The sequence below is a fragment of the Carassius gibelio genome, chromosome A21, assembly GCF_023724105.1.
Source record: "Carassius gibelio isolate Cgi1373 ecotype wild population from Czech Republic chromosome A21, carGib1.2-hapl.c, whole genome shotgun sequence".
NCBI classification, from domain to species: domain Eukaryota; kingdom Metazoa; phylum Chordata; class Actinopteri; order Cypriniformes; family Cyprinidae; genus Carassius; species Carassius gibelio.
This window is the reverse complement of record NC_068391.1, coordinates 9,360,553-9,379,850: the sequence shown is the minus strand read 5'-3', so window position 1 is coordinate 9,379,850 and position 19,298 is coordinate 9,360,553. Positions and strand designations below refer to the sequence as shown.

The 19,298-nt window shown below is 40.3% G+C and overlaps 4 protein-coding genes across 8 annotated transcripts in view; 2 read left to right on the top strand and 2 right to left on the bottom strand.

Moving 5' to 3' along the window:
* LOC127942070 (60S ribosomal protein L17) overlaps positions 1–19,298 on the bottom strand; it is a 184,241-nt gene that overhangs the window by 12,282 nt on the left and 152,661 nt on the right. The window contains exon 1 of one of the 3 annotated variants that reach the window (XM_052537621.1): positions 794–797. The exons of the other annotated variants lie outside the window; for them this stretch is intronic. The gene's annotated coding sequence lies outside the window, so the exon portion shown is untranslated. Of the gene's footprint in view, positions 1–793; positions 798–19,298 lie in introns of those variants that run through there. 3 annotated transcript variants of the gene reach the window in all.
* Positions 6,522–10,989, top strand: LOC127942063 (neurofilament medium polypeptide-like). The gene is made up of 3 exons (XM_052537606.1): positions 6,522–7,623; positions 8,406–8,530; positions 8,886–10,989. The coding sequence occupies exons 1-3, from the start codon at positions 6,595–6,597 to the stop codon at positions 10,207–10,209; spliced, it is 2,478 nt and encodes an 825-aa protein (XP_052393566.1). The 5' UTR covers positions 6,522–6,594; the 3' UTR covers positions 10,210–10,989.
* On the bottom strand, positions 12,672–19,032 carry LOC127942065 (neurofilament light polypeptide-like). Of its 3 annotated transcripts, none has more exons than XM_052537611.1 (5): positions 18,542–19,032; positions 14,347–15,346; positions 14,147–14,271; positions 13,750–14,069; positions 12,672–13,652 (listed from the first exon to the last, which is right to left on the bottom strand). In XM_052537611.1, exons 2-5 carry the CDS (start codon positions 15,181–15,183, stop codon positions 12,991–12,993), a joined length of 1,944 nt encoding a protein of 647 aa, XP_052393571.1. In that variant the 5' UTR covers positions 15,184–15,346; positions 18,542–19,032; the 3' UTR covers positions 12,672–12,990. The 3 variants fall into 3 exon arrangements, with proteins under 3 accessions (XP_052393571.1, XP_052393572.1, XP_052393570.1); XM_052537612.1 differs by lacking the exon at positions 18,542–19,032 and adding an exon at positions 15,852–15,879; XM_052537610.1 differs by lacking the exon at positions 18,542–19,032 and having other exon boundaries at positions 14,347–15,748.
* On the top strand, positions 16,700–18,540 carry LOC127942069 (phosphoglycerate mutase 2). The gene is made up of 3 exons (XM_052537619.1): positions 16,700–17,227; positions 17,571–17,751; positions 18,142–18,540. Exons 1-3 carry the CDS (start codon positions 16,811–16,813, stop codon positions 18,309–18,311), a joined length of 768 nt encoding a protein of 255 aa, XP_052393579.1. The 5' UTR covers positions 16,700–16,810; the 3' UTR covers positions 18,312–18,540.

Sequence of the window (19,298 nt, the reverse complement as noted above, 5' to 3'; positions counted from 1 at the left end):
ATGGGGCCACCTCTTTAACAGTTACAAGACAGGCCACGCAGCAGAGTTAAGCAACGGATGGTATAGCACAGCACAGCACAATATAATATATATTGAAAGTGCAACACAGCTCAATATAATCCAGGACATCATAAAACTGCATAGCACATGGGGTGAACAATAAATGCAATGCTGTATTATATTGTGCTGTGCTGTGCTATACCATACCACATTTTCGGACATGTTAGACATATTTGAAATGTACAATTAAATATTATGTCTTGATATAATATTATCCTGCTTATACAGCTGAGCAAGTTTGATTTCTTCCATATAAAGGTGTAAGACAATACTTTTTATTTTTTTTTAATAAAATAAATATGTTTAAATAATGAAGGCAATGAAAAATGCTGAAAAATTAATGCCTACCATCACATTTTTTTTTATAGCTGTTCATAAAAAGCTGGATTCAATCTGATTCTTTGCACTCTCAGAAAAAAAGCTGTCGCTGGGGTGGTACCTATTCAAAAGCTACTCTTTTGTTCCTAAAGGATGCATATAAGTGCCCAAAAGGTACATAATAGCACCTGTGAAATGGTACTGCCCCAATGACAGCTTTTTTTTTTTCAAAATCGGATCTTTTTTATACGTTTAATCCTATCAAATTAGTTTTTTTCTTTTTATTATTTTTGTGCATTCTGTCTAAATTTCAATGTATATTGCAAATCTAGGTTTTCCGTGCTTCACAAACTCATTTGCTACCTTTTCTTATTAATATTTTACATATAGCTTAAGAATTTAAAATAGGGCATTTGTTCTCAGGCTTATGTTGTGGAGTGCTTTTTTTATATACATATTTAGTACATAATTGAATTAGAGAACACTGTCTTAAGCCAAAGTCCAAGAGGGGAAGTATATTATGTAGTCTTTTATGAATACATTAAGTGTGGATCACACACCCTCTAACTACTAACATCATAAACAATTGTGGTATAAAAAATCATTTATATGCATGTGGCTTAAGGAATTGATTATCTTGTGTTTTATCGTGTAGATGGTTGTCTGCTTTAGACATTTAAATCTGCTTACATTCGGTGGAGTCACTGGACTCCCAGCTGTTTAAATCAAAAGAGTAAAAGGTTTATGATCCCTACCCTTTTCATTTTTCCTTGTGGTCTCTTAAAGAGTTGAACAAACGTATTATATAATCAATAGTTTATTCCTCTTCTCAGTGCAATTAATTATTAATCTTATTAGTTGCTCATGCAGTTTGGTTTGTGAGAGGTGACTGACAGTGTGGGCGAGTCATGTTTCTAGGCATTTCTAAGACATTGTTTGACGTTGACTATATGCTAGGACAAATGTATTGAACTTGATCCTGGCATGGACCGCAGCTCTGACAAGCAGGTGAAGCAATTGCTATCTGTGGACCTTCTCTAGTTCCACTGTTTCATGGGTTATTTGATGCAAAATAAATAAAACATGGCCTCATATTACAGTTACAGTGAATAGTAGGCCTACACTGAAACATCTGAAATGAACACGTTCAGCTCTTTTTCAGCATATTTTGAATAGTTGCGGTTCAAATCTTGATCCCTTGGTGTACATTTACCTTTTTTGTGCCAGATGCAGCTTAGAAAATATTAAGCAGCAACTGTTTCAACACTGATAATAATAAGATTCTTCAGCAGCAAATCAGCATTTTAGAATGATTTCTGAAGAATCATGAAACATCGAAAATAAATGCAATCTTAAAGAGATTTCTTTAAAAAAAAAAAAACTATAAAAAGTTATTTAGAAAATAGTAATAATATTAAAATGCATTTGCAAGAGAGAAAAGACTCCAAAGGAAAACTGCAAAGCAAATGATGCAACAAATTCATCTTTCGGGTCTACATTTATAGTACAGAGAACTAAGAACTAGTTCTGCATAACAAAATACCCAAAAGAATTGGCTCATGGTTCAAGTAGGAATAACTTCACACACAAACACACAACCGCAGCAATGGGCCCAAAAGAGCATGTGTGACAAAATGTGATTATATGTAAGACATCTCAGAGCAGGGAGACTTTTTTATGTCGCAGACTTTCTCTCTCTCATTTATCATGCCTTATTGCTATCATTTGTTTTAGTCTGCTGGTTAAAGTCATTTTATCAAAAAGTAAAGCAAGCCTTCCACATTCTTATGATACAATGACTGATCAGTGCACATATTTAGCCTCTAAAACTAGTCATATGAAGAATATTTAAAGATGTGCAATTAAAAAACACCTTAGTTACAGCATCATTTAGATAGTTGCACATACATAAAGACAGCAGGTGTCCATACAAGTGTATTTGTGTGCGTGCATGCATGCATGTATCCCAATCCATTTCTGCTGAAAGTCATCTCTTGTTGGCTAATCTAATCTATGAAGGGTAAGCGGTCTCCTTTCCTGTCCCCAGAGAGGGACGATTTGTCGTCACAGACATCAGCAATGCGATGACACTCCTCGAACGCTCTCACCTGATGAAGGACTCAAGTTTGGATTGGTTAGTCAGGTCACATGACAGAGGGGTCCACACACAGAGCAGGCTAATTTTGAGACACAAATAAATGCTAAACTCCGCCCGATTTGCAGAAGTAATAAAAAATTCAGAATTTCTAGGAAAATATTAATTAATCAGTAGTGGCATGTATTGCATTATCAATAGCTTAAGGATGATATTCAGAAAGAAAGGAAGGGGAGAAGGAAAACGGAGAGGAAGCTGCTGATGCATTGCAGATAAACCGCGTATCCTGGGCAACCCCTCCCTTTTCTATCCCCTCCCCCTCCCCTCACTATATGACATCATCACATCACATCCTCCAACCTGATGATGTCCATGAGGGAGATGTGACTCAGCTTACAGACTAATGCCCCCCCCCCCCCCAAGTGAGATCTGCAACCCCTAAAATACGGCTAACCTAACCTCTACTCCTCTGGCTTGGTATTTGCTGTAAAAGTATGTATGTTGAAGTAATGAGAAGGTAAAGATGACAGCTGACTAATTGAAACTTTAAAAAACAAGACACAATGAGTCCATAGTTTTGATGGTGTTTAACACAATCTATTTTGCATTTTAGTTTGTTACAACCGTTTCTGATTTCGCAAGGAGTGGGTTTCTGCTACTCATCCACTGCAGGTGTGGGGTCAGGGAGTGTGTTCAGTAACTGTGAGGAAAACTGCAACTAGTCATTCACACTCCCGGGGGAGAGCTAAATGAACACACAGTTTCTCCTGTCATCATTTTATCCTATAGAAAGCCCTATCCTGGGATGCTTAGCAAGCATTCAAATCTAGTCTCTGCTACTTAGCTGATCACAGGCGTGTTTGATTAGGGAGACCAGGACAGAATTTTACTCATGGTCCTTATAAAATCTACTACAGTTCTAGTATATGGAGATGTGATGTTCAAGCACTTTTTTGTTTCACCAACTCACAAGTGCATTGACTGCATGAGTATATACACATGTTTAAGGTGTGTCTAATCAGGGTAGGATTTTGTGCATGACATAGATCGTTAAGGCTCTCTGCTCATATGATGCTGCTCTGCTTCCACATCGATATGCTGACTCCCAACATCTTTGTTCTGCTAACCACCTCAAGGGGCTGATGAGAATAAGGTCATAAATCACAGCTAAAAAGAGACCAGCAGGGGTCTCTCCATCACTTACACACACTTTCAGTGCCAACACACACATTAACCCTTTCTCGAACTCTCATGAATAAAAACATGACTGGCAGAAAAACACAGCAAGGAATGGAAAATGTTTAGTTTGATGTTAGGTGGGACCTTGAATGAGTCATGAATTACCCAGATCAATGTATTTCCAAATGCTTTCAGACATAAAGCAATTCTCACATTGTCTACAGATTTCTGCTGAGTCATCCGGTCTCGTCAGGAGAAGGAACTGAGCAAAAGAATCCCTTCAGGGCTGACTTAACAACAGGGCCCTCAAGTGATTTAAATCAGTATCAACTATATTTCCTGCACCACTACTTTGCATTTGCACCAGAGCTTATCTTGCAATCCAATCCGATTTTTGTTTTGTTTTGCACCAGAAATATTCACATGAAAAGATCCCATTTGATCCATTTACATTTGTGTTCATTTCACTCCACTAATGCACTGTATACCTCCTTCTAGTATTATTAATTGATAAATCACAGGCTTTTCTGTGTACGTTCCTCATTGCTGTCATACCGATTCGGAGTTCCCTGCTCGTAATGTAGACACGTTATAGCTGGATTTATAATAAAGCATCACAGAAGGCTGATACTTTAAGGGCGTGCTTAGCAGCATTACTGGAGGCCTGCATTGAATTTTAAACCACACTGATGTGTGTGGCCACAAAAGCACCCTGAGTGACAGGCGCCCAGCTCTTCAGGGATGATTTGCACATTTTGAAGGGATGTTCTTTACTCAGGGCTGGACAGTTGAGAAATAAGGTCACTGAGTTCAGGAGCTCTTCTTCTGCTGCTCTGAATGATTGCACACAGGCTAAATCTGGCTTCACATTAATGCTCGGACACAAATCCAATGTTAAAAGCAAATAGAATAAGTCATATAATTAATTGGAAATATCTAATTTTAGTCCACTCAGGGGGACAAATTCATCGTCCTCTCATGGTTCAATAGGAATGGTTTGGAACATTGCTATGAATCATTTTACATTTTCGGTGATACAATTAATATCTGTGCTGAGCAATGAGAAAAACAGGGAATTAACGGTTGCTAATGCTAGATGTCTGTACAGGGTCAAACGACTTTCAGCACTGCATAGTTCCAAATGGTTGAATTATCTACAGCAACTGCAGTTCTTGGTCAATCAATTACCATCTCAACACTCTTGTATGCTCAAATAGATAATAATAATATTAAAACTTTAAAATGTTTTTGAAAAGCATTTTGCGTTCTTGGTATTTCTGAGTATTGTGAGCCTATTTTAAAGCCATCCAACTCATTTTCCTCAGGTTTCATTAGAAAGAGGGAGATCATATCAGCAGATGTGTCATATGTCCTTTAGTTTATCATATAAATTAAAAGCCTGGCCATGTGAAGCAAATAAATTCAATAAAAGTAGAGTGCTTTCTATAGAAGGCATTCTTTTGAGGCAGTCAGCACTATTGGACATGTCCCAGTCCAACGTGACATGTATTTTTTGTTTATTCTGAAAAGGCAGGATTCTGGTTTATAGAAAAAAGTCATTCATTAACAAGCAAAAAAACCAAAAATGTTACACAAATAATGGTTTGCAGCAGACCAGAACGGTGCTTCCGAAAGTATTTCGAATTCCTACAAACTTCAAAGATATAATACAATAAAAGTAATATAATGTTAACAAAATAAACATCATGGTTGAATTATTTGAATAATTATTAATGTTAAGACATAATGTTATTTAATTATGATTGCATGTTATTGTCTATTTGAAATATGTTTTAAATGAATACAACAATGTAAAAAAAAAGATACTAAGTAAATAAATAATTTAAATAATGTATTTACTGGATTATTGTCTTTTTTTCCTTATTTTTATTTTTTTGTTGTTGTTAACTTACCATATAACTTACTGATTTACTAATTTCTAGTAATTCGCAACTTCAGGAATAGCATGGCATCGTAAAAATTTTAAATTCACTGAAGACATTTCTTTTAAATAAATTAGTTCTACAGACATCTATGATTTTGCAGTGCAAGGCACATTGAAAATCAAACCCCTGTTCAGTTATTTATTGTAAGAAATAAAAAAAACTTTAAGTATCATTCAATTTCATATACTCCGCAATGTCAAATTTAAAAAAGAAAAGAATGTAACTGCATAGAAAGATTTGCACACCACAGTCCAGCCAAACGCCCTTGAATGTGTCTGATACGGGCCGCTGTCCTTGGTGCTGACTGTAGACGCTCAGTCAGTGATTGGGCTGCGTGCTCAGACTCTGTCTGACCGAGGGACTCTACCAATGATGTCACGTCGACTGTAAATGTAGCCCTATAACCATATTGCATTTCTATCCAAAACAACATTGCTATATTTTGTAAGATATTTTACTTTTACGCGGTTCATATTCACCCATGGCTCGAATAATTGAGCTTTAGGGTGTATAAACAGAAAAGGTTGGTCAGGGAGCGTCTTAAAAGTGCATATTCATTTTAGATTAAAATGTTGTCTGCGTTTATAAACATTTGATGGCTGATAAAATGTTTAAATTTTATTATAATTAAAAATAAAAAATGTTTCAATCATTTTATTATAAACCTAGATTAAACACCACAGACTTTTAGTGTCCTTTCAATTACAAACAGAAAACATTTTTGAAAGTTATTTTATTTAAGTCACTGAATATATCGCACTCTGGATTAGCCACCCAATCACTCGTTATGTGTGACCATGAAGCTGAAACACTGATAAAAATAAGAGTAGCGAGCAGGACCCTCCCACATCCAGCTTTTTCGCAATAGCCACTGGAGTATATAAATGCAGGTAGAGCGGCTATCCAGCGCTGAGAGAGCCACACACACTGCACCTATACACTACTTTACCTCACACTTCTTCTATTCATCTACACGTTCAAACCCCGTCCGTCCGGATGAGTTATTCGATAGACACTATGGGAAGCCCCTACCGGAGGGTGGTGGAAACCAGGACGAGCTACTCGAGCCCTTCCAGCGGGTTCCGCTCCCAGTCCTGGTCGCGGCCAAGCCCGAGTTCTTCTTCGTACAAGAGGACCTTCAACGTCCCGGTGGCGCGAGCTTATGGCTCAACAGTTCTGAGCGCCACCGACAGCCATGATTTCACTCAGACCTCCATCCTCAGTGGAGACTACAAGCGCTCCAATGAAAAGGAACAACTCCAGGGACTCAACGACCGCTTTGCCGGCTACATCGACAAGGTGCACTTTCTGGAGCAGCAGAACAAGCAGATCGACGCGGAGATCCAGGCACTGCGGCAGAAGCAGGTGTCGCAGTCTCAACTGGGCGAACTTTACGACCAAGAGCTGCAGGAGTTGCGCTCCATGCTGGAGCAGATCCACCACGAGAAGGCACAGATCCAACTGGACACCGATCACATTGAAGAAGACATCCAGCGCCTCAGGGACCGCTTCGACGAGGAAGCCCGCATCAGAGAAGAGACGGAGGCGATCGTCCGTGCCTTGAAGAAGGACATGGGTGACTCAGCACTCGTCAAAGCAGAGATGGAGAAGAAAGTGCAGTCCCTGCAGGACGAGATCGCGTTTATCCGCAACAACCACCAAGAGGAGATGAGCGATCTGTTGGCTCAGGTGCAGGAGTCGCAGATCACCGTGGAGAAGAGGGACTACCAGAAGGCGGATATCACTGAAGCGCTGCGCGAGATTCGCTCGCAGCTGGAGGGCCACTCGACGCAAAACCTCCAGCAGGTGGAAGACTGGTTCGTGTGCCGCTACGCGAAACTCTCGGAGGCCGCCGAGCAAAATAAAAGCGCCATCAAATCTGCACGGGACGAGATCTCAGATTATCGCCGTCAGTTACAGTCCAAAACCATCGAGTTGGAGTCTGTCCGAGGAACCAAAGAGTCTCTGGAGAGGCAGCTGAACGACATAGAGGACCGACACAACAATGACATTGCGAGTCTTCAGGTACATCATCGCATGCTCTAAACATTAAGCATAACGTTTGTTTTGCCATTTAAACAAACGTGCATTCTTCCAAACTTGCATTTTATAAGTGCTTAAAAGTGCAATGAAAGTTGCAAAACAATAGTATCAAACAGTTACTATATTTAATAGTGTATATTTTTGTTGAAAATCAAAATAATGTTCCTCATTTGCAGTTTAAAACTCATACTGGTAGACTACTACTCTGAATATTGGGGTGAACAATGTTTGGAGCCTTGCTACATTTGTACTGGCGATGCATCATAAATCAATTTGGCTGTTAAAATGTGCTGCAGCTATCATCAATCATGAAATCAGAGCTCACTGTGGAAAGCAGAGAAACAGACTCGTCATCCACAAGAGGATTTGCATATGATGCTTCATTACATCATAGGTGCAGTGAAATGGTTTTAGAAAGGGTTAAGGTTGAGGCAAACACCCACAATGCAGTCTCTCCCTGCTCTTGCTGAGTCAGAGCAGAAGCAGGGTTCGCTCATTGGCTGTGTCCTGGAATCACCTCATACACAGACTGAATGCACCTAATGGTTGCCCTTGAAGCCATACAGGGATACTGTGAATTGTAACTTAATTGGTACCGTGAGAGCATTAGCATGATAGACACAAGAAGTTCATTGTATTATGCCAGGAATACACACACACACACAAATGATATTGAGATTATCTAGAGAATACAACAATTGTTCCTGTCTTCAGAAACAGATTTATTTGACTAAACTGTTACAATATTGTGTCTGACGCACTAGGAAACCATCCATCAGATGGAGAATGAACTCAAGAGCACGAAATGGGAGATGGCAAGGCATCTTCGTGAATACCAGGACCTCTTGAATGTCAAAATGGCACTAGATATAGAGATTGCTGCATACAGGTAAGAGTGGGATATATTCAGCAAAATAGTATATGGTGTAAATACCTTTTATTTTTAGTTATTAATATTATAATTTATTATTAAAATAATCATGCTAATTTTCTATTTCATATTTATTAACCATTAACATTTAATATATCGCTATTTCAATATTTATCAATGCAAATATGAAAATGAGAATATATATTATTTTATGCAAAATAAAAACAGCATTTCTTTAACACTTAATTATCTCTATTTTGGCAAATTATATAGCCATGCATTTTTCAGAGACATGTCAACATGTTATGTAATTTTAATAATATCCTAAATCACAATTGTATCTTCTTCTTCTGTGCCTTTTCTCTTTATGTAGAAAACTTCTTGAAGGTGAGGAGAGCCACTTTAGCACTTTCCCATATCGCCAGGCCGTCACCAAAGGCCCCAAGGTCAAAAGTGAGCCTCCGAAGCTTAAAGTGCAGCACAAATTTGTAGAGGAGATCATCGAGGAGACCAGGGTGGAGGATGAGAAGTCAGAGATGGATGAGGTTTTGGCTGAGATGGCAGAAGAGTTGTCAGCTGCCAAGGGAAAAGAAGAAGGAGAGGAGGAGGGAGAGGCTGAGGGTAAGGATGAAGAAGGTGGTGAGGAGGAAGGAGAGAAAGGAGAGGAAGGTGAAGGTGAGGAGGAAGGAGAAGGAGAGGAGGAGGTGGTTGCCTCTACCCAAGCCAAAGTAGCTTCTGGAGCCCCTGCTGAGGATGAAGAGCAGGGAGAGAAAGAGGAAGGTGAAGAAGAAGAAGCTGGAAAGGGTGATGAAGAGGAAGAGAAAGGAGAGGAGGGTGAGGAGGAAAAGAAAGAGGAAGATGCAGAGGAGGAAACAGAGGAAACTAAATCACCCGAAGCAAAGGCCTCTCCTGAGAGTGAAAAAGCAGAGGAGAAGCAGACCAGCGGAGGAGAAGAAGAAGGAGAGGAAGAGGGTGATGAGAAAGATGACAAAGGATCAACTGGTGAAAAAAAACCAGAAGCAAAGGAGCAGCCTAAGAAAGTAGAAGCAGAAGCTGCAAAAGAAGACAAGAAGGGAAAAGAGGAGAAGGAAGAGCCCAAATCTGAGAAAGAAACAGCAGCTGTGACGGAAACCAAGACAGAGATGCCTAAATCAGAATCTCCAAAGAGTGAGAGTCCAAAGAGTGAAAGCCCGAAGGAGGAATCACCTAAGACAGAGGCTCCAAAAAAGGAAGCCCCCAAAAGTGAGTCTCCCAAGACTGAGAGTCCTAAGGCAGAACCACCCAAGAAAGAGGCCCCAAAGCCAGAGCCACCGAAAGAAGAAATTAAAGAAGATTCCCCAAAGCCAGCAGAGGAGAAAGCCACTAAAAAGAGTGAACCAGAAAAAGAGCCTGAAGATAAAAAGAAAGAGGCAACTGTGAACGGAGACACGGGTAAGAAAGACGAGAAGAAAGAGTCTGATAAGAAGGAGGTGATCTCCAACGGAGTAGATGAGAGCCCAACCAAAGATGAAGCAAGCCAGAGGGTGGTGATCACCAAAACAGTGGAGACCATCACCACTGGGGAAGGTGGAGTCAAGCAAGTCACAAAAACGGTTACCGTCACTGAGACAGGAGATGCGGTGGAGGAAACCATCCAGGAGAAGGTGGTCTCCAAAACTGTGGAGAAGAAGGAAGTGAAGGCCACTGAAGCAGATTAGACCATTGTGTCCAGCTCTAACCAACTGAAGAGGAAGCATATCAAGCAATCGACACAACACTAACATAACAAAGAAATCATAAAGCTCAACAGTTGTATTCCATTAACCACACTGAAACAAAAACAAGCATAGAGAGAAGCCATAAGATGCGGCTAGAAGCTAAAAAAAATGCATGTTGAGTGACAGCTTTAAATGGGTTCTGCTGCATATGTTGTCCGGGATGCCGGGACTCACTTCACTTTCTTTCAAACTGCAATACCTGGGGGAGGGGGGCGGTCACTTGATTGTGGCATCTGCATGCCAGCTCAGGGGGAAGTATGCTCCTAGTTTTTTGAGCACCCTATGTATGACAATAATATAAAATATTCACAGAGTGGTGGGGAATGACATTTACTTTGGTTTTGAGCAATGAGGGGTGTAGAGACATGTGTTCTGACAAAAGTAGCCTTATAAATATTATCACGAGGACACAAACTGAGCCAAAAATGTAAAAAAGGACGAAGACGATGGTGAAAATTGCCCATGGTCATATACACTTAAGCAACTAAGAAACTCTTAGCCTTAAACATGCTTTTTACCGTTGTCAGTTATGTTTACCTGATGAGTGCATTTGAAAATAAACCTGTCAGTGTGCACACACATTCATGTATGCATAGAATTGACTTGAATTTAATCACTTGCCGTTAAAGAGGTGCTACCGTTTGCAGTCCCATGACTTTGTTCATCTGAATGAATTTCTCAGCAGTATTTGCTCAATAAACACCATATTAAAATACACTATTTACTTTGCCGTGTCTTTTTTCTCAGGTGTTTGGTGTTTATTTGTATGCATGAATTTTTAGGAACATTATTTGTGAGTGTGGTTTACATATGAGCATACTTACTTAATGGTGAAAAATATTAAACTACAGCGATTTAGTTAACGTTCTGAGTGATTTCCTGAGTGAAGTTTGTGCTAAAAATTACAGTCATCAAGTTGTAAATATCTTTAAAAAGCACTAATCTTTTAAAAATAATGGGAAACAATGGATGAACGTGGCATATCTATGGCTAAGTTTTAATTTTATTGAAATTATTTTCGTCAAATACATTTTTATAAGTTATATCAGGCCATTTAGAGAGGTAAGAACAGCCACCTCACTTCCTTTAGACACTTTTTAACTGTTGGGACAGGTCAGGTGACTAAAATGTAACAGTAATGTTGACTTTTCACAAAACTGGTAACATACTGTTTGTTTTTTTGTTCAACTTAAAATATTTATTTAAAAAATCTTGATATTGAGATTCGTCTCATTTTGGTTTTATACAAGATCAGCAACTTAAAGTTCTGCCAAAAATGATTTACATCAACAGTATATGTAGTACTGTTTTTGTTTTTATTGTATATTTTGTTGGATCATCTGCGAGACATCTACCGAATGCAATAACATGACAGTAATTGCCCATACTAGCAGCTGTATATGAGAATTTATTGGGAAAATGTTGCTGCATTGCAGGCTGAGATTGCACCATCAGAGATATACTAATATAAATGCTTTTACATTGGACGTTCATAATGGAATTCCATTGAATGTGATTCATAATTTAAAAACTAAAGTGATAAAACGACATTAATCAAAGTGTTTTTGTCTTTCCTGTCTATTCAAAAACATTTTCAGAATTATTTTTATTGGTTTTGATTGCTTCTATTGTCCTGCTTTGTAAGTCACTTTGGATAAAAGTGCCTGCTAAATGACTAAATGTAAATGTGATTATTTACATATACATCCCAGGGCTTTGTTCCTTGATACTGCTACAAATTACTCATGAAAAACGCACCACAAGTTCTGTGAACTATTTGTGCAGCACAAGGTGTGAAATTTGGGCACAGCAACACGGAAATGTATGTTGATTCACTAGTAATTTGGGTGTATTTTGTATTATCTTGTACTGTATCTAATGCTGATAAATAAAATTCTGAAAAGTCTTTTCAAAGGAAGTATCCTAAATTTAACAGACAGTAATGACTGTCTATTTTACATTGAACTTGTTCAGCAACATGACCCAGGTTACACTTTGGTTTCTGTGTACTTTTATATCCTCTCAGTTTTAACTTCCGATGTATGTGCATGTGTATTTGCACATATGTTTTCTGAAAAGAATAGTATTAAATGGTTCTGTATAAATTAAGTTGTACCTTTTAGAGGTACTTTTTAAAATTTTTAAAAGGTGTATACAGCAACAGATAAAGTAAAGGTCACTCGATGAGTAAAGTTTTAAATAAATGTTTCACTGGCATTCTGCATTTAAAAAAAAAAAAAAAAAAAAAATTACACTTAAAAATATTGCAGATTTATAACTTTCTTATTTAAGATTCAAATTTGCTTCAAATGTCTAAAGACATCCATTAAAGAACCCTTTGAGTAGGGAAACTATCACAAATTATTTCACCCACAAATAATATAAAAAAAAAACCCACCAAATTTTTTGGATCATCAAGAAGCATGTTTTTATTGCACTGGCAGCAAATATTCACTTTTTTTACAATTGCAAGACCGATGCTTCATTCAAAAATATAATCTACTTCACAAGCATACATTCACTCAGATATGTAGATCATCAACAGCGACATCAGACAATCATTATGTTTTAAATGCTGATAAAGTTGACTGTGGTTTCAAACATTGTATTGCAGTTTGCTCTGAGCACCATTGATCAAGGCATGTTAATAGATATAGACTTAAGGAGAACTAGAGAAGCAGGTCAGGCTACTGATATTTGTGCTTTTAAAGATCATACTCATTACTTCTTCCCCTTGGGTTTCTCAGCCTCCTCTTTTCCCTTTTCCTGCTTTACACTTTCCTTTTTCTCACTCTTGCCTTTCTCACCTTCATCTTTTCCCTTCGGCTTTTCTGGCTCTGCCTTTTCTTTAGCTTTGGGTTTCTCTGGCTCTTCCTTCCCTTTATCCTTTGACTCTGGTTCAGGTACAGGTTCACTTTTCTCCTTGGCTTTCTCTTTGGCTGGTTCAGTTTTGACTTCCTCTTTGGTTTTTTCAGCCTTAGGCTCAACTTTTGCCTTCTCGGTTTCCTTCTCTACCTTGTCTTTTTCTGTTTTAGTGTCTTCCTTGTCTGTCTCTGTATCCTCTTTGGGCTTATCAGCACTTGTGTCAGCTTTCTCCTCACTTTTCTCTGTCTCAGTATCCTCCTCTGCAGCCACTTCCTCCTCCTCACCTTTCTCTCCCTCTTCCTCCTCTCCCTCTTTCTGCTCACCCTCTTTACCATCTCCCTCTTTTTCATCTCCTTCCCCTTCTTCCCCTTTAACATCATCTTTTTCTTCAGTCTCCTCTTCCTTGTCTCCTTTTTCTTCTTCCTCTGCTGCAGTTTCCTCTTCCTCTGCTGCAGCTTCCTCTTCCTCTGCTGCAGCTTCCTCTTCCTCTGCTCCAGCTTCCTCTTCCTGTTCAGCACCTGTTTAAAACAGTAATTTAGTAATGCACTTCTTGTCAGTGTTTAGAATCATATAATATTATTATTCTTAATTATGACAACAGCATCTGAATCTTACCTTCCTCTTCCTCCTTTGTTTCTTCTTCTTCCTCCTTCTCTTCCACTTCCTCTTCCTTTACTTCCTCCTCCTCCACTTTCTCCTCTTCTTCTACTTCCTTAGTAGGACTGGCAGCAGCTTCTTGAGCTTGACTGGATGTGATAGCCTCATCGGCTGAGAGGGATGCACTAACCAGGCGGGATCCAAACAGGTAGGGGGCACCAGAGCTCAGGGATGACAGTGAGAACATGGGTCGGGAATAGACGGGACCAACAGAGTAGGCACCGACCAAACCTCCCACACCCACATTGAAGCGAGACTCCTCCCCCTCAAGCAACTTCCTGCAAAAACCAGAAAAGATCATGTGATGAATCTGAAGCAGAGTCCAAAACTCTGACCTTATATTAGTGGTTCTAACCTGTAAGCAGCTATCTCAATATCAAGGGCCATCTTGACATTGAGAAGATCCTGGTACTCTTTAAGGTATCTCGCCATTTCACTCTTAGTGGCTCGAAGTTCATCCTCAAGGTCACCGATTGCATCCTATGGGGAAGGATGGGTGTCAAAATAATGATTTGAAAACTCTAATTACCCAAAATTGTGGTTAATAAAACTAACCTGCATGGCAGCAATCTCTGCACTCTGCTTGTCCTCCATCTCCCTCAGCTGCTTCTCCAGAGACTCATTCAGCCCCTTGCAGGCATCAATCTCAAGGACACATGCCTGAAGTTGGCGCCGATACTCTCCCGCCTCATCCTTGGAGTTCCTCACTGCATCAGTGTGGTGTGCCACACTCTCTGTCAGGTGGCCCATCTTCCCACGGAACCATTCTTCAGCTGACTGGATGTTCTTGGCTGCCAGCTTCTCATACTGGGCTCGGATGTCACGTAGGGCACTGGACAAATCAGGCTTGGCAGTCTCTGCCTCAATGGCGATCTGGGCTCCATATTGAATCTGGGCCTGCAACTCTGAGATTTCACCCTCATGGACCTTCTTCAGGAAGGCCAACTCATTTAGCAACGTATCAACCTTTTTCTCCAGCTCCACCTGAGCCAGAGCGCCGTCGTCGGCCTCCTTGCGGGCCTCCAGAAGCCTGCCTTCGGTGTCCTCGCGGGCAACCACCTCTTCCTCGTAGCTGGCCTGCAGGCTCCGCAACGCATTTTCCATACTCTCTCGGTGGCTCAGTGCAGCCTGCCTCTCCATGCGTGCCTCATCGACGGCCGCTTTCAGAGCACGGATCTCCTGCTCGTAAAGGCCCCTCAGGCGGGAAGGCTCCACATGCCTCTGCCTCAGCAGGAGCAGCTCAGCCTCCAGGGCACGGTTTTGCTGTTCTAGTTCATGGACGCGCTCAATGTAACCTGCAAATCGGTCATTGAGATCTTGCAGCTGGGCCCTCTCCTGAGTTCGCACTGCCCGGACTTCGGAGCTTACCTGGGCGGCATGGCTGATGTCCATGTCCACTGAGCGGCCAGGGCTGCTTAGCAGCAGACCGACAGATCTCCGACCGGGGGAAGCATAGTGGAGACGGCTTGAGGAGAGAGAAGGGGGTTGGGCAGAGAACGTGGTGTGAGAACGACCACGCTGAGAAACCCGGGGGCTGCTCTCCGCATACCAGCGTCTGTAAGAGGACGAGTAGTAGGGGTCAAACCCGACGGCACTCATGGCTCCGAGGACAAGCTGCTCTGTGCCTCAGTACCACAGTCAGCTCGATCAGCCTTCAAACACTGATCTGCTGCTCCTACTGCAGTCAGTGCAGCTTATATAGCCAGAAAGGAGCTCTGACGCAAGTGATTTTCTGAACTCTGACAATGCAGTATCAATAGCAGAGGGAGAGGGAGAGAGACCGAGAGAGAGAGAGAGAGAGCGCTATGTGCAGTTGAATGTGCATTTCAAGGAGTTTAATATACTTTTTTTAAGAAATTATAAGATTTTTTACTCTAGAAATATCATAAAACAAAATCCTAAATTGATACGTTCATGCACTCTGTGAAGGGCATTATTTGCATAATAAGTAAAAAAATAAGCAAATCATGCTTTGCTTTTGTGCCTTGTCGTCTTATTTTTACATATTATTTAATTATGAACCTATTTATGGTATGTAAATGGCTCAAACATATACATACCACACGCAGCTTCCACTGCAGATACAAAGATGAAAGCTGGAGGAAGAGAGGAAGAGGGGAGGAGGTGGGGTTGGAAAAGAAGAGAGAAATGGTTACAGCTCTATTTTCAGTGCTTTACCTGTGGAAACACACCATCGCCTCTGCTGGATATGAGAGGTAGTGCATACAATATGACGAAAAGTGAATGTTTTTCCTTATGCAGACTGAATTTATTTATTTTTTTATTTATTTATGTGTGTGTGTATGTGTGTGTCTAAATTGGGATTTAAATAGTGTTTAAATAGCATTAACACATAGGTTAAATAAACTAAAGGATTTTTAAAATAAGGTCATGGTATATTTTATTGTACACAGATACACATATAAATACTACATTAACACATATGTTAATTTCTTTAATAAAACATTATATACGTACATAATACTTTATAACATTAAGAAGTTCATTATCACTAGCTATTAAAAGATTAGCAGGATACTTAAATCCTCAGCCTGGAAACTCCTGATGTACTCTACATTATGTTGCCTGTACATTCTCTCTCTCTACATTTGAGCTACTGTGTTTACTGACGGCCTCTTCTAGCCTCTGAGATTAAAGGCTTACTCTGATCTTTGCACTTTTATTCCACACTTCTCAGTTTAAAAGTCATGTTGCTATTTTGAATCTGTTCATGACCTCTGCCCTTCGAGCTGTAGATAGATATCCGGTCCACCTCCTTACACATGAGAGTCAATGGGTAAGTTCAGCTGTCATTCTGAAAGTGGAACACTGTGATTGGTTCAAAGCTGAATAGATATGACATGTATGACAGGCCACATACCAGAATGCTATAAAAAGAGCATGGCACAGGCACGCAGGGCTCACTGCCTGTCACAGAGTGTGTGCACAACAGCAAAGAGGGCTGTGTTTGGTGGGTTTAGTCCGGAAAGTACTGTAGTGAAACCCAAATTCTTTCAGAATGGCTGCTGCTCATCGTCTAGTGATTGTACGTCATGGCGAGAGCTCCTGGAACCAGGAGAACCGTTTCTGTGGCTGGTTTGATGCAGACCTCAGTGAAAAGGGTCTGGAGGAAGCAAAGCGTGGTGCTCAAGCCATCAAAGAAGCAGGCATGAAGTTTGATGTGTGCTACACCTCCGTTCTGAAGCGCGCTATCAAGACTCTGTGGACCATCATGGAGGTCACAGACCAGATGTGGCTGCCTGTAGTGCGCACCTGGCGTCTGAATGAACGTCACTACGGTGGTCTGACTGGTCTGAACAAGGCAGAGACGGCAGCCAAGCACGGAGAGGAGCAGGTCAAGATCTGGCGCAGGTCATTCGATATCCCCCCTCCTCCCATGGATAAGGACCATCCATACCACAAGATCATCAGTGAGGTAAGAGAGATGTTAAAGATAAATATTAAGATAATATCAATTAAGATGGATATAAATATAAATATATATTATCAATTCTTTATAATATAATTATATATTTTATAATCATAATATAATAAGATATACTGAATATTATAATATAATTAATGTATAATAAAAAAAAATCATTAAAATGTTTTATATATAAATTTGTATTTATATATGTTAATGTTAAACTATTTCTATATAAAACTATTCATACCTTTAATTCTGTCATAATTCATTCATGCACTTTACTTTTACGTCACAAGACTGATGGTGGCATGACTGCAAGTTCGATCATGTTCCATTCCTCTTTTACCAGTCAAGACGATATAAGGGTCTGAAAGAGGGTGAGCTTCCCACCTGCGAGAGCTTGAAGGACACCATCGCTCGTGCCCTGCCTTTCTGGAATGAGGTTATTGTACCCGAGATCAAGGCCGGCAAAAACGTCATAATAGCAGCCCATGGCAACAGCCTCCGTGGTATCGTCAAGCACTTAGAGAGTGAGTATCATCCCACCAAGCATTTCGTTTAAAGACTATTTAGGGGACTCATGCAGGCGAGTAATGTTATATAATAGAACTTTAAGTTATCTGAGCATGTCAAGGTTCAAGACAGGAACAGATCCATACAGTATAGCATTCAGACACACAGAACGTGTCTGACCACCATGCTTCAATGATCCCAGATGATACAGAGACTATTTATAGCCCTCATTCATACACAGAAGAGATGAGGAGGTTCCTGTTACAGGCACAACCTTTTAGCAAAAAGGTTCTGCATTCCCCCTAGAGAGTGATGCACTGTATGAAGTAAAGGTCACAGGGGTCAAAGAAAAGGTCAAGGCTTTGAAACCTCAGCGTATGTGACAAGATGTTCACCTGTGTTTACAGGCATGTCAGATGCAGCCATCATGGAGCTGAACCTGCCCACAGGCATTCCCATCGTCTATGAGCTGGACAAAGACCTGAAGCCCATCAAACCCATGCAGTTCCTGGGAGACGAGGAAACAGTGCGCAAAGCCATGGAGGCTGTGGCCGCCCAGGGCAAGGTCAAAAAGTGAAGAGCTGATACAACCCAGAGACTGAAATACCCCAAACCTAAAAAAAAGGGGTGCACTATTGGACCCAAGTTTGTTTGAAGACCACCAAATGAATGAACGTGAACACATGGACAGGACTGTCACCCCTCCCCCCCAAACATTCTCACATTTCATCCCCATTTGTAAAACCCCCTTGTGTTGGTCTGCCCCACTCTGACACAGCAAATAAAAGTGAGCACCATTTTGTGTACCTCCTTTTTCGCTTGAGTCATTCCTCCCCCTCTTCTTCCCTCTCTGCATTAATTCAGGGATTTCAGCAGAATGGTGCACTGCTGTGTAAGCTGACCCAAAGGGCAAACCAAAGAGGCTGCTGAGTTCATTTTGGCAGCGGTCCACACTGTGGTGCAGTGGCGGCTCATCTAGCCATAGTTCTCTACGAGAGCCCGCTGCACAGACAGCCCGTAATGGCTACGGCATCCTGCCAGCACCACAAATAGCAGCAGCTCAGGTTTCCTGGTGACAAAAGGACAGGGGTGTGTGTGGATGTGCATGTATGATGGTCTATGATTGGAAAAGGACAAAGTCGGAACTAGACAGTCACATTCATTCATTATATAGGAAGACTAATTTTAGGCTGAGCCTTCAGTATTGAAAGCATAGAGTAACCTTTTATTTTAATCTATTATTTGAAGCATTGATCCAAAAAGAAAAACTTATACTGTTAACTAAATGCCTAAAAAAATAAATAAAAAAAATACACAAAATTATTAGCAAAGGATTAGTATTTTATATAGATAGTTAGATAGATAGATCTTAGACATAAATTGCACAAATATATAATACTGCATAATAAGCTTTTTTTCTATACTATTTACATCTATATTTTCTATCAATTTTACCTAGCTTTGAGACAGATGCTTAAATATGTTTGCTATTGTTGGTTAAGTGCTGGTCTAGCATAGAGCAATTTTATTTTAATCTATTATTTTAGCATTCATCGAGAAATTA